Source organism: Phycodurus eques, chromosome 8 (assembly GCF_024500275.1).
Source record: "Phycodurus eques isolate BA_2022a chromosome 8, UOR_Pequ_1.1, whole genome shotgun sequence".
Lineage (NCBI taxonomy): Eukaryota > Metazoa > Chordata > Actinopteri > Syngnathiformes > Syngnathidae > Phycodurus > Phycodurus eques.
This window is the reverse complement of record NC_084532.1, coordinates 20,155,850-20,170,387: the sequence shown is the minus strand read 5'-3', so window position 1 is coordinate 20,170,387 and position 14,538 is coordinate 20,155,850. Positions and strand designations below refer to the sequence as shown.

Here is a 14,538-nt window from a genome sequence, read left to right as displayed (position 1 = left end):
GACCAGTCCAAGGCGTACTCAACCTCTTGCCCAAAGTTTGCTGGGATATTTGATGGGCATTTGTGGGGTAAATGTTTTGGGCCTTTTATAATCGGTTCCTGAGGTTTTATTTGCTTTCAGACTTGCATGGCAGGCAGAGATCTTGTATTAAGGTACGTATTTCAAATTATTTAAAAGTACATGCAATTTAATTCAACATCAGTTATCGTAAAGTAAAACTCAAGCTGTATGAAAAAAAATCACAACAAATGATTAAGATAGAGTTGATAAAACTTCCTGTGATGTAAATATATTACATAGCTGCTTGACCCAGTTGAAAGGGCAACTCAATTATTGCAGACTAAATCACATTGTTGAAAAGTTTGAATAGTTTCACATAATAAAGCCAGGCTATTTTATTTCCCCTCTTCATAAAACTAAAGTCATGTCCATAAGAACAATCTGTTCTGATCAAAGCCCTTTGAAGCTGAGGGGAGTGATACAAAATGGAGGAAGTACGGCCCTGATGGCCATACAATTAAAAAGGAAGCTGAATTGATGACTTCATTGATGCAGGGAAGAATCTAAGAGAGCCAGAACACCATAAAAGTACAAAACAATCTGAAAAATCTTATTCTACATTGAATTTGCTTCAAGAGTTTGGGCTCATGCATCAAAACGGGTTCCATTTGGATTGGGCCGGCTCTTAAATTATGTAGGTTTATCAATCATCAAGCAGGCACACTCTTTGAGCAAAAGGGCTTTTGATTCATTATTGTAACAAATGAGCGCCTGCGTTCACGTTGATCACATACATTACAGTGTGGCAAAAACTACACACGACGTGAATGATGTGTCTTGAGTGTTATCACCCAAATGTCTTTATTTTCATACATGATCATACTGCAAATCAACTGGCAACCTTAGAAAAGAACTCACTTTCCATTCAGGTTAAATCATGTATGAAATGGTTCTTCTAAATGGAGGATGCAAAAGATTTTTAGGCTTTGCGGATAAAATTCGCTATGTGTGGAAAGCAAGGTTTCACATCAAAATAGGTTTGGGTCTTAAGTAAAAACTGCAAGTCGAGCCTTGATAAGTACTTGCGAATTTGAATCCAAAAGGAACCACGAAGAAAAAATAGGGTGCACGGTAAGGCCTTAGATATGATGGTACTCTTAAAAAAAAATGGAATATATGTACATTTCATTTTGCTTTTCAACTGGCAAAAAAATGTTCCAATTCCAAAAATGTTTGAGCATGAGGTGTCTTTTGAAGTCTTTTACACACATCCCCACATTGTCCTTGACAGAGGTTACACTCCAGGAGGCCTCCACCAGTCTTTTGTTTGGATCCATGTTGGATTTAAAAAACAGGAGCAGTCGTCTTACCGCGGAACCGGGTGCTCTCTTAACGAGATTGCACCCCGGTTTTCTCCTCTTTATCAGGGAGTCAGCGGGGTCACAGCAGCCTGGAAGCTCCAAAGAGCTAAAAAAAATAAAAATAAAGATGGAGACGGATAAGAATGCTTCCCTACGAGTTGTCAGTGGAGTTCTCATTACTGGTGGAGCTGGAGGATTGGGGGGTGGAGGAAGACGACGAGGACATTGAGGAAGTGGAAGAGGTAAAGTTCATCCCTGATAGTTCTGGAGGGTTGGTCGCCGTGTTCTGGCCGCTCAAGCTTTTCCTGCACACCGGACACGTGTCGTGCTGGAGACAGTGACAGAGGAAGTCAAAACATACATCATGGATCATTTCATCAAATAGTAATAGATGCTGCGCATCACACACACACAAAGACCTAACTGCTGAGCCTATTCAAACTCAGTTGCACCAAAAAAAAAAAAAAAAAACAACAGCAGCACTCACTGAGGGACGGAAACGGTGTGAGGTTTCCCTGCACAGTATTAAAGCTGATCATACGTTATGATAACGATGATTTGCGTTCCAGTAGACTCTTATGTATGGTCGCTTCTCAATGTTTAATGAATTGTAATGCACAATAAGGGCTTGAACCAACTGGTCGACATGTCGACTTTACCACTGCGCAATGGTTATAGCTTGAGCTTGATTAATCACCAATCACTTGTTTTGGCAACACGTACGACTTGCTGAAATGAACAGGTGGTGGGTTCCTCAAGAGAAAACCAGAGGTTCCTCAAGTGTGTGATGACATTGTTTTAAAAATGAGGCCAGTAGCCTGGTTACTTGCAAAATATGAAACAATAATACTAACAAAATATAACAATAGTATAAGTGTTATGCACGCCCACCTGAAAAGGCATCCGCTAACGCTAACTGACGAGCAGCCTTAAATCCTCACGTCAGCGGTCATCAAAATTGATCAAACTCCAGAAAGATATAGCGTCCTCTAAGAAAATTAAATGAAGGACAAGCTGTGGTCGATCAATAAACTTTATTGTAAAAATATACAGTTAATGTCCCCAAAGAAATCACCCTACTAGCTTTTCTCTCGACCCTCAGCCCGCTTCCAGAAGACACTCGCTCCACCCCCCCAATTCACTTATCGAATCAATCACAATTACAGACACCTTCACAGTCGGATCGTATAAAACTCTTGCAACAATCTACGTAACATAACAGCAGATTTGCTACAATATGGAGCTGGTACTTACTGTCTAAATCCCCAATCGACTAATGACTATGACCCAATGACTAGCGAATCACAAATCGTTACTCCTTGTACTATTCTGAATAAACACGTCATTGTCCAACAAATGAAAAATCCAGTTTATTTGAAAACTATCCGTAGCCCTCTGGTTATGTCCTGGGAGCTTTTTTTTTTTTTTTGGGGGGGGGGGTCACAGATTTTGTTACAACAGCAGAAAGAGGGCTGATGCATTTTTGCAACCGCCAAAAGGAGGTTGCCAAAACACTATTAGTTTAAAATGGCGTACTTTAACTAGGAAAAGTGTGAATAATAACATCTGTTACTCCTTTTTACGCTTGTATGGAGAGAAAAAAAAAGTGTACGGAGGGGAACAAACAACAACATTCAGGTAGCCTCCCTCTCCCTACATTATGAGTGTCATACATCCAAATGGGGGGAGTTTTACTTTGTTTTGGTGTATAATGTTTAACTTCAAGCAAAACGGTGTGCTTGCAGTTAGTATGTCTGCCTCAGTCGCAAGGTTCTGGGTCAAAAACACAGTTCCTGTGCGCTTGTTCTCCCCACACTCATTTGATTTCCTCTGGGTACTATGGCTTCCTCCCACATTCAAAAATATGCATGTTAATTGTTGATCTCAGAAGAGACTGTGCTCTACTGCAGCGTAATACACAATCTGATTACCTACAGTACGTTTCCAGTGTACGCGGTGGTCTCTTACCTGCTCTAGCCAGGGTACAATGCAATCATTGTGGAACATGTGATTGCACGGCAACTGCCTCACGTTTTCTCCCACACTGTAATCTTCTTTGCACACTGGACATTCCAGTCCTGAAGCTGGAAGACAAGCCGCATAACATGGCAAATACGACTTAAACCGACAATAGGACAGTACAACACGTTAAGTGGTTCTGAGAACTGCTGACTAAAGCGATTTAAACACCTGTTTCTTGAGCAAGAAATGTGCAATTTTCAAATGAATGTCATCTTTTTTAGCCAAACAGTGCAGTGGGTACATGTTTTTATACAATTTAACACGTCACAAAAGTAAATGAATTGACAAATCTGTGAAAATTATCACAAAATGAGATGTTGAATTGTTTTTATTTAGTATGTCGTCCACTCCTGACTTTATCCAACACTGTCCCCCATCTCCCTAAATTTCTTGTATCATCCACAAATTGGATGTCTTCCATGTTCGTTGTCACATTTCTGTGGGGCCAATTACGTATTACTCGTGCACTCACTGTAGTTGTCTCGCCATGCTGCACTATTTGCATATACTGGCCACTCATGCCAGATTAGCATCTGCTCCATTTGCACACTGATTGAGGAGTATCTGTAACATTTGCAAAACCAACATTGGTTTTGCAAATGTTACAGACATTGGTTTTGACACAGCTTGTCCTTCATTTATCGCACTACTCGTCACTTTAAACCGCATACATTCCTTGAAGTCTCAGCGCCCATTGCACAATGGTCATTGCACCGGACTATTGCAATATTAGTCATTCGAACTGCTCTAAGTGCTAGAGGACGCTGCATCTTTATGCACAATTGTCCAAAAAAATAAAATAAATAAATAAATTGAAAAAATGTACCGGCATTACCAGATAACTAGCAACCCTTTACTGCTCAGTGACTGTTTTTTTTTGTCAATGTCTTTCTGTCTCCAAAGTGTTCTGTTAATTGACTGTCTGTTGTCGTACTAGAGCGGCTCCAACTACCGGAGACAAATTCTTTGTGTGTTTTTTGGACATAATTGGCAAATAAAGATGATTCTGATATTTAATCCTGTAGTTTCACTGACTCAATATATCCAATTTTGTTTTAATAAACCATGATAAACATTGTGTCTTTTCTTGAGGAGGAATCATTTTTTAGGAGTCTATAAATATTTTTATAGACTCCTGAAATACACAAATGCAATGTGATTAAAAACGATCACTGCTGAGTACACACAAGAAATCTGATTAATGTAGCTCAATTGCTTTTGTAATGAAAACATTTAAATTGCAGAGAGACTTTCTGGACACCCTGTATCTCAATAGCAAGAATTCTTTCAACTTACCAACATGCTCCTCTGTAACTAGGACTGAAGGCAGATTTTTGATTTTATCTCTATCAGCAGGTGGAGGTCCCGTGTTCTCAAACTGATTTAATAACTGAAATTGAGGACAAAATACAGTATGGTCACACACTGCACAGGAAATTGTTATTCCTAGTAGAAAATGACTGAAAATACCTGAGTTATAATAGCATCTAACCCGTTAGCCCCCCATGCATAATCCATAGGATTTGAATGAAGAACGCCCCTGTGAAACAAAAACATACAGCATTAAAAGCCATGTAAGGACAGTTTCTGTTGTTGTTAATCTTGGGGGACAAGATGAATACTGTACATTGATTGGTTATTAATAACTGTCGCAGATGTTGAATTTGTACAAATGACTTAATATTGTGTGTTCTTGAAGCGATGAAGGATTAATATTTCACTACTTGGCACCAACCATCAGAGGGCGCAATTGATTCAGGCCCTAAATGTTTGCTACTACAATCAAAAGGGAGTTAAGTTGGGTGCTGGACATTGCTTGTAAATAGTGCAAATACCACTGGAATACAGTTTCTTACTGGAAGATTTCAGCTGTACAAAATATGCTTTAATATTATCTGTGGCTGCAAAGTGGAATAGCGGTTAGCAGATGTGTTTCACAGTCCTGAGGTTCTGTTCCGTGTGGAGTTTGCATGTTCTCCACGTTTGTCTCGTTTTTCTGGGTACTCTCCTCCCACATATCAAAACATGCATGTTATGTTCAGTGACAATGTTAAATTGTCCATAGATGAGAATGTGAGTGAATGCTTGTGCCCAGTGATTGGCTGGTGTAACTCAACTGGGATAGGCTCCAGCTCACGCACAACCATAATGAAGACAAGCATTTTAATGAATACAAAAATATATACAAATCAAGAATTCTCCAATTCATCACTCAAGGAAATAAATTTCAAATATCTTAAACGGTGACCATAACTCTGCTCCAAACACTCACCAGGGTCCAACACCAATATTTGGCATTGCAGTAGGGGCAATGATTCCATTCACTAGCTGCTGAATGATTCTACAAACACAAGCAGAGGAGGTAAGTCATAAAGTATATGTGAAAACAAGCTTTGTGCCATGTGTTTGTACAGTATGATAGTCACCCCTCTAGAGTCGGAACTCCCTCATGCCTTCCCTGCTGCCGTCTTGAGCCGTGACGACTCCTTGGCTGCCTGGCACTGTAGCGTTGCCGTGACGCATTCTCTCTTTCTCGCCGACTCTCAGCGTCACGGTTGTCCTCTGTTCCAAGTCCAGCTCCGAAGTCGAAAGGATCGTCGAAGACGCTCAGCGAGAACTGGCCGTAGCCCGACGGGAATGTAAACAGGTGCTGGTCTGTGTTCTGGTGGTAGAAATTTGGCCACCAACAAAGAGGAGTTTTACAACCTCTACCGGCTATAACGCTATGGTTGTTTTCACATTTTGTCAGGTTATGTTTGGTTAAAACAAACCATGCTGCATTTGATATCATACAGGGGGTCTTCTGTTTATTATGGTACCAACATATGTTTTAAGGTTAGCGATGAAATTAACTAGGTTGTGAGAGTGCCAATACGAAAGAATAAGTCACATGACACAGGACAGAAGCTCAGTTACCGAAGTACTTACCCCCTTTTCATTTGATTGTTTTACACTTTTTCAAAGAAATTTTAACTGTACTGTAATTTTGACTTAACGACGAGGTTAGCCTAAGTTAGTGACAGCGCAATCTGACTTACTAAATATTCAAGTTACATCATCACCATAAGAAGAGGAACTCCGTTGGAAACCGAGGACCCCCGTTTATATGAATCCAAACCGCCATCTTTTTTCTGCTCGTCTCTGTCAATGTGTGTGTTATACATTCAATGTGCTTTTTTTGTGACATCTAAACTGGTTATATATATCATCAATTACCAAGCGCTGAAGTTCACTTCCTTGAGAGGGTTAGTCAAGTTGACAGTTAAAGGAGACATATTTTTTTTGTTCACAATTTAAAACAGTTCCTTTTATCAAAAATACCTCAAGGATCATGAATTACAGTACACTTGATACACCGCATTTTTTGTAGGGATGCACCCATCCATCTTTCAAAAGACCAAGTGCACTTACATTTTATTACTCACTGATGCCAGTATTTTAATAGCCTTTTTTTCTGTTTTTGTTGCTCCACCATTTGTGTTTGAATATTGGTTATTTAGATTTAGAGGGCGAGATCAATGCAATTCATTAGTCAGTCTATGGCAAGTTGCATTATGTTAGCATTAAGCTAGCTAACAGAGCTAAAGCTCAGTGAGAACCGAATAGTATAGTACCTATATTATGTATATTGGGTGTCGTAGTCTCTGAGCCTTTTAATTAGTTCGAGTATGAGTATTGAGGTACAGTATTGGTGTTGATACCGGTGCATTCATGATTTTTTTTTTTTTTGTGTCTAGCTGAAATTAGCCCATTTTGAGGCCCGTCTTATGCGAGCCACTGTTCATCCTTCCTCATATACTGCTGGGCCATTGGCGAGTACAGGTATCGCTAACATGATGCCCCAAGTTTAAAAAAGCAGCTGGATTACACTTGATAGTGTGCAGATCAATGTAGTATTTGGCACATGCAGCGGACATGTCACCAAAATCACGTATGTAGCGCTTACAGAAGCTAACTCTCCCCGCGAATGCTAATCTCAGCATCCGTCAAAACCCAATGCAGCTATGGTTGAGTTTGACTTACTGTATATTGCTTCCGACAGTGTAGTCTGGCTGTGGCTTGAAAGTGGTGGCGAGTGGGTACTTATTATGTAAAGTAGATCCGCTGCTTCAGAATTCTAAACGGTTTATACTCTGACACATTTTAAAAAATAGGCAGCCAACAGAAGAGTTACTTGGGTGTGTAATTTCACACTTGATGGGTGGGCTGACACTCCAGAGACTCAACTATTTGTATACAAGCAATTCCAAAGTCATTTTCCATAATATGTCCCCTTTAACACAGAATGTGATGTAAGTAAATAATGAGTTAGGAACCTCAAATGGTTGCTGGTATTGTGGCCCGCTGGAGATGGTAGACATGGAGCCATTGTCAGCACTAGACGGGAGACAGATAGTTGACGAGTTATGTTGCTTTTTTTAACCACACCAATCGTGCTTGTTTTCTTAGATTCCTATTAATCCCACATCACATCGATGAGCATCCGATTTCTATATCCTTACCGCTTCCACACTACATAAATGTATAGTTACATAAATGTATAGTTATGATTGTTATTTCGTTACAAACAATCGGGCTTGTTTTCTTAGATTCCTATTAATCCCACATCACATCGATTAGCATCCGATTTCTATATCCTTACCGCTTCCACACTACATAAATGTATAGTTATGATTGTTATTTCATTACAAACAATTAATGGTGGTATACTAGTTCAAATGTACACAAATTGAGACAATACCTGAATTGGATGGTGCTAAACTTCATTCAAAAAAAAAAAAAAAAAAAAAACACATACCTTCTTTCTTCCAGCAGTTCCTCGATGAACCCTGACTCACATCTTGGACAGGTGTACTCCTTAAAAAACATCAACATCAATTGTTAAATGTCCTCAATTATTGTCGTTCAATTCACAATTTAAAGAGCACTTTATGGTGAAAATGTGCCGCTAAAGTACTGTAAATCGTACAAATTGTAGGATTTCGAACCAAGGTCATGTGTGACAAGAGATTTCACAATTTTGCATCATCAGCGACGCAATAGAAGAGTCAGCATTTATCTGCCGTCGCCTTTCATAGGGAACGCAGCCAAACAGGGTATTTTTGCGTCTCTCCACCATCAGATAATTACATTACATACATCAGCACCAGTGACTGATAGTTGCTCTCAGCACAAGAGTGTGAGAAGTAAAAAAGAAATGGGAGAAGTGCGTGTCAGGTTGATTCGTACTTCTGTCCTGGCATTACGAATTCCATTACGAACAAGCTAGAGGCAGTGAGTCTCTGGTGTAAAAACATCTTGCTCCACCAACAGACAGCCAGAGTTCCATCTGTGAGTCGACTTTAAACCACATCTCATCAAACATAGGTACCTTACAGGACACCGAGCTGGTAAAATGGTGTGGGAGAAGAAGAAAAATAAATAAACAAACAAATAAAAGGGCCCGGTGTGTAAATAAATTCTCAGGTTGACTTGGTCTGACCCATTATGGCATTAACAGCCTCACAGAAATAAGACAGAAACATGTTGGGTTTTAAAGACAGTGTGAAAGGGATTGCTAAAATTAATGTGCGTTTAAAACCGATCAAAAGTTAGAAATGTACTTTTTTCCCCCCTTTACTATAGTAACAATGTATAGACTGCATTTGTAATCTTTATTGAAAAAAAAACAATAAGTGCTTTTCTTTAATAAAAAAAAAAAATTAAGGACATTTCTAAGTGACCCCAATTTCTGACCGGGAACGCAAGTATTTAAAAAGTTAAAAAGACTACCTATGTACCACAAACTGCAAACAATTGACTCTTTAGAATTTCAGCTATTTTTTTTTAAATTAGGGGTTAGGGCGAATTTTCGCATTTTGGCTTGGGCTCTAACCCCCATAATTACTGTGCTGAAGTAGTTTTTTCAGGGATCTGTACATCAGTATTTGCATTTTTTAGTGATGGACAAATGATACCGAGGCTTTGGAGCTTGTGTCACTCTTCCTGAAGCGGAGTGATTCGAAACGCTGTCGGAAGTATCAAAACACCAGTGTCACGTGACCGATGACGTTTGAAGCGTCGAACGTCATAACTGTTTCGCTTCGTGCTTCAGTCCTTCAAAATGTTTCAACGCTTTTTATTGGCTCATTGCGTTTCAATGCATTCTGAGCTAATGACAGCTTGACAGGTTTGACAGATTTGAGTGGTTTGGCGCCGTACTAGCTATATAAGATGCATCATTATGCTTCAAAATGGGGTTGTGAGGAGATAAGAGATTTGGAGAGTGAGAGTATTTTGGCAAGTCAACCATACAGGTCCCGAAATGAAAAACCATTATCTTTAAAGGTTTTCCTTAAAAACAGCACACACAAGAAAACAATGTTTCTGAATTCACACACCATGGTCATGCAAAGTAGGAAGGCTCTCTAATCCTGTTAGCGACTTTTAGTACAGTTTTGAAATAAAGCTCAAAGCTTTAAATAAACCCTTAACCACATTTAACATTTAATATAATTTGCATTTATTCTTTGTGTTAATCTGAAATGTGTTTTAGAGTATCGGGGAGAGCATATGCATATTTTATTGCAATGACGATATAATCATTATCTGGTATGAATGAACAAAACACTTGAATGATGACCATCCAGACTTTTCTGAACTTGTATTGCTGTCATGGGAAACAGTGCCAGTGCTTCAATTGTGTTCTTTCGAGGTAGCTATGGCTTCAGTTGTCCACTAGATGTCACCATTACTGAAGCCTTGAAGCTTTGAATCTTTTTTGGCACAATTGTTAGGAAAGTGCGGCACGGTGAACAACTGGTTAGAGCGTCAGCCTCACAGTTCTGAGGACCCGGGTTCAATCCCCGGCGCCGCCTGTGTGGAGTTTGCATGTTCTCCCTGTGCCTGCGTGGGTTTTCTCAGGGCACTCCGGTTTCCTCCCACATCCCAAAAACATGCATTAATTGGAGACTCTAAATTGCCCGTAGGCATGACTGTGAGTGCGAATGGTTGTTTGTTTCTATGTGCCCTGCGATTGGCTGGCAACCAGTTCAGGGTGTACCCCGCCTCCTGCCCGATGACAGCTGGGATAGGCTCCAGCACACCCGCGACCCTAGTGAGGAGAAGCGGCTCAGAAAATGGATGGATGGATGTTAGGAAAGCCTCAGTGGTTCGTGAGGCTTCACTTGCCAACCACTAGTATTTTTTCTGTTTACTTTTACTCTCGACATTTGAACACATGTTCTTTTGACGCTTTACTTTTGTCAAAATAGGCTCGTTACTCCCCCCCCCCAACCTATGCGGATGACGAAATGACAAAACAAAAAAAGACGTAAAAAAAGAGAGAGATACAAGTCAACTGTGGTTGAGATCTCAGTGTAGAAAAAAAAACAGGAACAGCAGAGACATGGAGCAACAAAAACAGGGAGCCTTAACCACAGTGATGCAACAAATTCAGAGATGCATGATATTCCCTATACATGGCCATATTTAAGAGAACTGATGATGTAGGACAGCATGTCAAACTCAGGCCCGGGGGCCAATTTTGGCCCATGATTTAATTATATTTTGGCCTGCAAGACCATATCAAATGTGTATAAGAGCTGGCCCGCCATTATATAGCGGATGCGCCACTAATATTAAAAATCCCAAAATGCTTTGCTAGTGTGTTGGCCCATCAGTCGAGACCAGCGAGCGCCCCTTCCCTTTCCATTGCAGTCGTTAGCAACTGTGCTACCAGTCTCCTCGAGCCAATTTACACTTCCCTTTCCCAAAAATGGCCAAACGAAAGATGGAAAATGGTTAACTTCCAAGACAGGTGGGAGGCAGATTGTCTGTTCACTAAAGTAAAAGACAGACCTGTTTGTCGCGTGCGGAGCAACGTGGCTGTAACAAAGAATATAACATAACTGAATTAATGTTTTTTTTAATGCCCTTTATCAACTCCTAGGCAGAGACTTGAAGTTTGGATTTTTCTTGAGGGACATTCTTATTTTGTTGTTGGCCTTTGAAAAAAGATTTACATAAAAAAGAAAGGTAGTTGGAGTTTGATAAATAGAAGCTCGAGAGACAGACGAATTCATGGTATCTATTTAAATACAAAACAACATACAAATACCACTGATGTCTTTTATCGCAAATTTGATTTCTCGTGTTTAGAATATTAAAGTTTGTTTATTGCAGATTCAGTGTTTAAGCAAAATTTAAGTTCGTTGTCATACGATAAACTAACGCTACATCTTTGGAGAGAAAGGAACCATGCACATCGCAGTGATTTTTCATTAAAATTTAGTTTGGCCCGCGACGTTGTCCCAATTTTATAGTTTTGGCCCATCGTGAATTTGACACACCTGTTGTAGGAAAACGTTTTGATCGCATAAAACTATTCAACGCTAGCTAGTGCTTGGTTTAAAACAACAGAAACACATTTAAAACATATATTGAGAGACCGAGAGCAATGAACACAAAAATATTGTAAAAAGAGTATTAAAAAAAAAATAGAGTACAACAACAAAAATTCTAAATATTGGAACCGTAAAACTGAAGCGTAATATGGCGGGGGGTTACTGTAAATATTTATGCAATATAAAAAGGCTCAGGTTTGTCACTAAATGGTGTGAGGTACGAGGTGTGTCTGATAAGTTCCAGGAATGGATACTTTACTCATCCAAACTACAAACTAAGATTTCTCCCCTTCGACGTAATCCCCCTGGGGTTTAATGCACTTCCCCAGCCATCTCTTCTACATGTTCATACACTGCTGAAGGATTCCTATGGGATCCTCCGCAGCTCCGTCATCAAAGCCATCTTCATGTCATTCATGTCTTCAAAATGGATCCCCTGGGGGGGGACAGAGCAAAGTCAAGTTCTTCGGGAGGTGGCTCAGCAGTGCCATGTTGTTGTCGGACAGGAACTGTCTAATGGTCACGTCATTTTGAGCAGGCGTGTTGTCATGGTGAAGCAGCCACGAGTTGTCTTGCCACGACTCTCACCTCTTCTCGCACACTGAAAGAAGCAAACGCGGCAGCAGCTCCTCATTGACGTTTGGCCCGCATTAAGGAGAAAACACGTAGTTTTGGGTTTAAAATATATCTTTTTGTGATTGATACCAGTCCTGGAACCTTTCTGACAAACCTCGAAAGTACAGGATCACTGGAGCAGCAAGTGGATGAGACAAGGTCTTTCTAGAAAGTGACAGCCTATCCAAATTGTGTACCTTCATGAATGACACGATAAAAACAGAACACAGCGGGTTTCTTTTAGTGTAGCAAAAAAAAAAAAAAAAAACGGTATTGTGAAAGCAAATGAGTGACGTTTTCCACTAATATCATCACGATATTGACATTTAAGTCGTCACACAACAAAAAGGTAACATAGTAAAAATAGTTTTATAGAGAGAGGGAGTTAGCTAACTGCCGTACAAGTGACATGTAAATTTTGTAACCCAACGCGTTTTACACGTAATGCGTTAATAGAATGAACCTTACGATAGCAAACTGGCTAGCCTTCCGTTAGCATTACAGTTCAAACGAGAACTCGTAGCCATTAGCGTGCTAACATTCGGTCCGATGCCGAAAATTGTCCTGAAATAACGTCACAAAACATCAAACGTGTGTTGAATACGATGGGACGTTTTGTCCCTTAACGTACTATCGGGAGTACTTACAGGAAGGCGAGGGCTAATCTCCGCGGAGCATCTGTGACAGAAGAATCGGCTAGGCCACGGTTGAGCTTCGGCCATCTTTTAGCCTCTGAAGCGGAGAGGTTGGAGCAAGTATGGGGCACCACAGAGGACAATGTTTTCCCCACACAGACTTGCCAAAACGTGTCAAATACCCCCCCCCAAGTCTATATAAATATATAGACAAATAAAGGCATTTTAATATCTATTTTGACTGAAGACCATAACTACCGAGCGTTAATATGAAATTACGAATCGAGATGAATGAAATTAGTTCAAACATATTTTATCCAAAACTATAAGAAATGTTTGGTTTCTCAATGTTTTTTTTTTTTTTTTTTTAAATAGTGTTAATTTTATGGAACCGAATTGAGTCAGCTTTGACCGTTACGGCGTGTCATTTAATAGCATCTTGTAGCACAATGTTGCCACAAGATGGCAGGCATGTGAATCTATTGGTGTGCAGCGTACTTCCCAATTTAAAGGTCACATCTCCAACTTTATGAGGTCATACTCATAAACTCATAAGTGTGGAAAAAAAATATGCTTTTTTTTTTTTTTTTATAGGTTCTCATTCACCCGCCAAATAAATTAGGCTAAGGAGAAACGATTTTTGCAATTACGCCAACCAATTTGCATCGTCTAGAAAATGGTTGTTGTTTTCCCCATTGGATTCCTGTCTCATTTTCCACTTTATTTAACAATCTTAAAGCATTGCTTAAAAAAGTGCTCTGTGAAAAACAAAACCAAGATAACATCCGTGAAAGACATTATCTTTATTTATGTCAAACACATTTTTGGACACAAATAGTACCAAATGGGTGGAAAAGTGATTGCTTTTCCTTTTTATTTTTAGGCTGCATTCTTTTCAGATATTTTTAATGGGATAACCGTAAGTGCAGAGAAGTGTAGAGTGGCTGCATGGCTCAAAGTGAGTAGGAGTTCTCTTACTAGCGACGCATCAGCCAATCCTATCTCCATGAGCGACTGGCCTAAAGTTTGTATACATGGACCTGAATACGACTGGTAACTTATTTTTTTGGGGGGTGGGGGGGGGGAATTCTTTGCAAATACTGTAAATCACAATCAAATAAAGAAAGTTCCTCAATTAAAAGTTTGCGTTTTGTTTGTTTCAAAAGTGGCAAAATATTAAAGAAACAAAGAAATGGTCGCTTTCTTCATTTTTGACACATTTTAACAATCTGAAGTCACAACCTCATTACAATTACATGTGCATATATCTATTTGCACAGTACAGTTGCCTTGTGATTATCACATCTGCCTTACAGTACTGATGTTCAGGGTTTGAATCTCGACTCTGGCCTTCCTGTGTGGAGGTTGTATGTTCTTCTCCTGTACTTGTGTGTGTGTGTTTTTTTTTCCTGGTCCCACATTCCAAAAACATGCATGTTAGGTTAATTACTTGTCCATAGGCGTGAAAGTGCATGGGAATGCTTGTTTGTTAGTATGTGGCCTGCAATCGACTGGCGACCA

At 39.8% G+C, this 14,538-nt stretch overlaps 1 protein-coding gene across 1 annotated transcript; it reads right to left on the bottom strand.

The window, feature by feature from the left end:
- Nucleotides 1-828: 828 nt before the first annotated feature.
- On the bottom strand, nucleotides 829-13,301 carry LOC133406717 (E3 ubiquitin-protein ligase RNF126-like). Its single transcript, XM_061684546.1, has 9 exons — nucleotides 13,030-13,301; nucleotides 8,182-8,240; nucleotides 7,700-7,760; nucleotides 5,810-6,045; nucleotides 5,656-5,724; nucleotides 4,854-4,923; nucleotides 4,680-4,773; nucleotides 3,330-3,445; nucleotides 829-1,689 (listed from the first exon to the last, which is right to left on the bottom strand). Exons 1-9 carry the CDS (start codon nucleotides 13,102-13,104, stop codon nucleotides 1,513-1,515), a joined length of 957 nt encoding a protein of 318 aa, XP_061540530.1. The 5' UTR covers nucleotides 13,105-13,301; the 3' UTR covers nucleotides 829-1,512.
- Nucleotides 13,302-14,538: the final 1,237 nt, after the last annotated feature.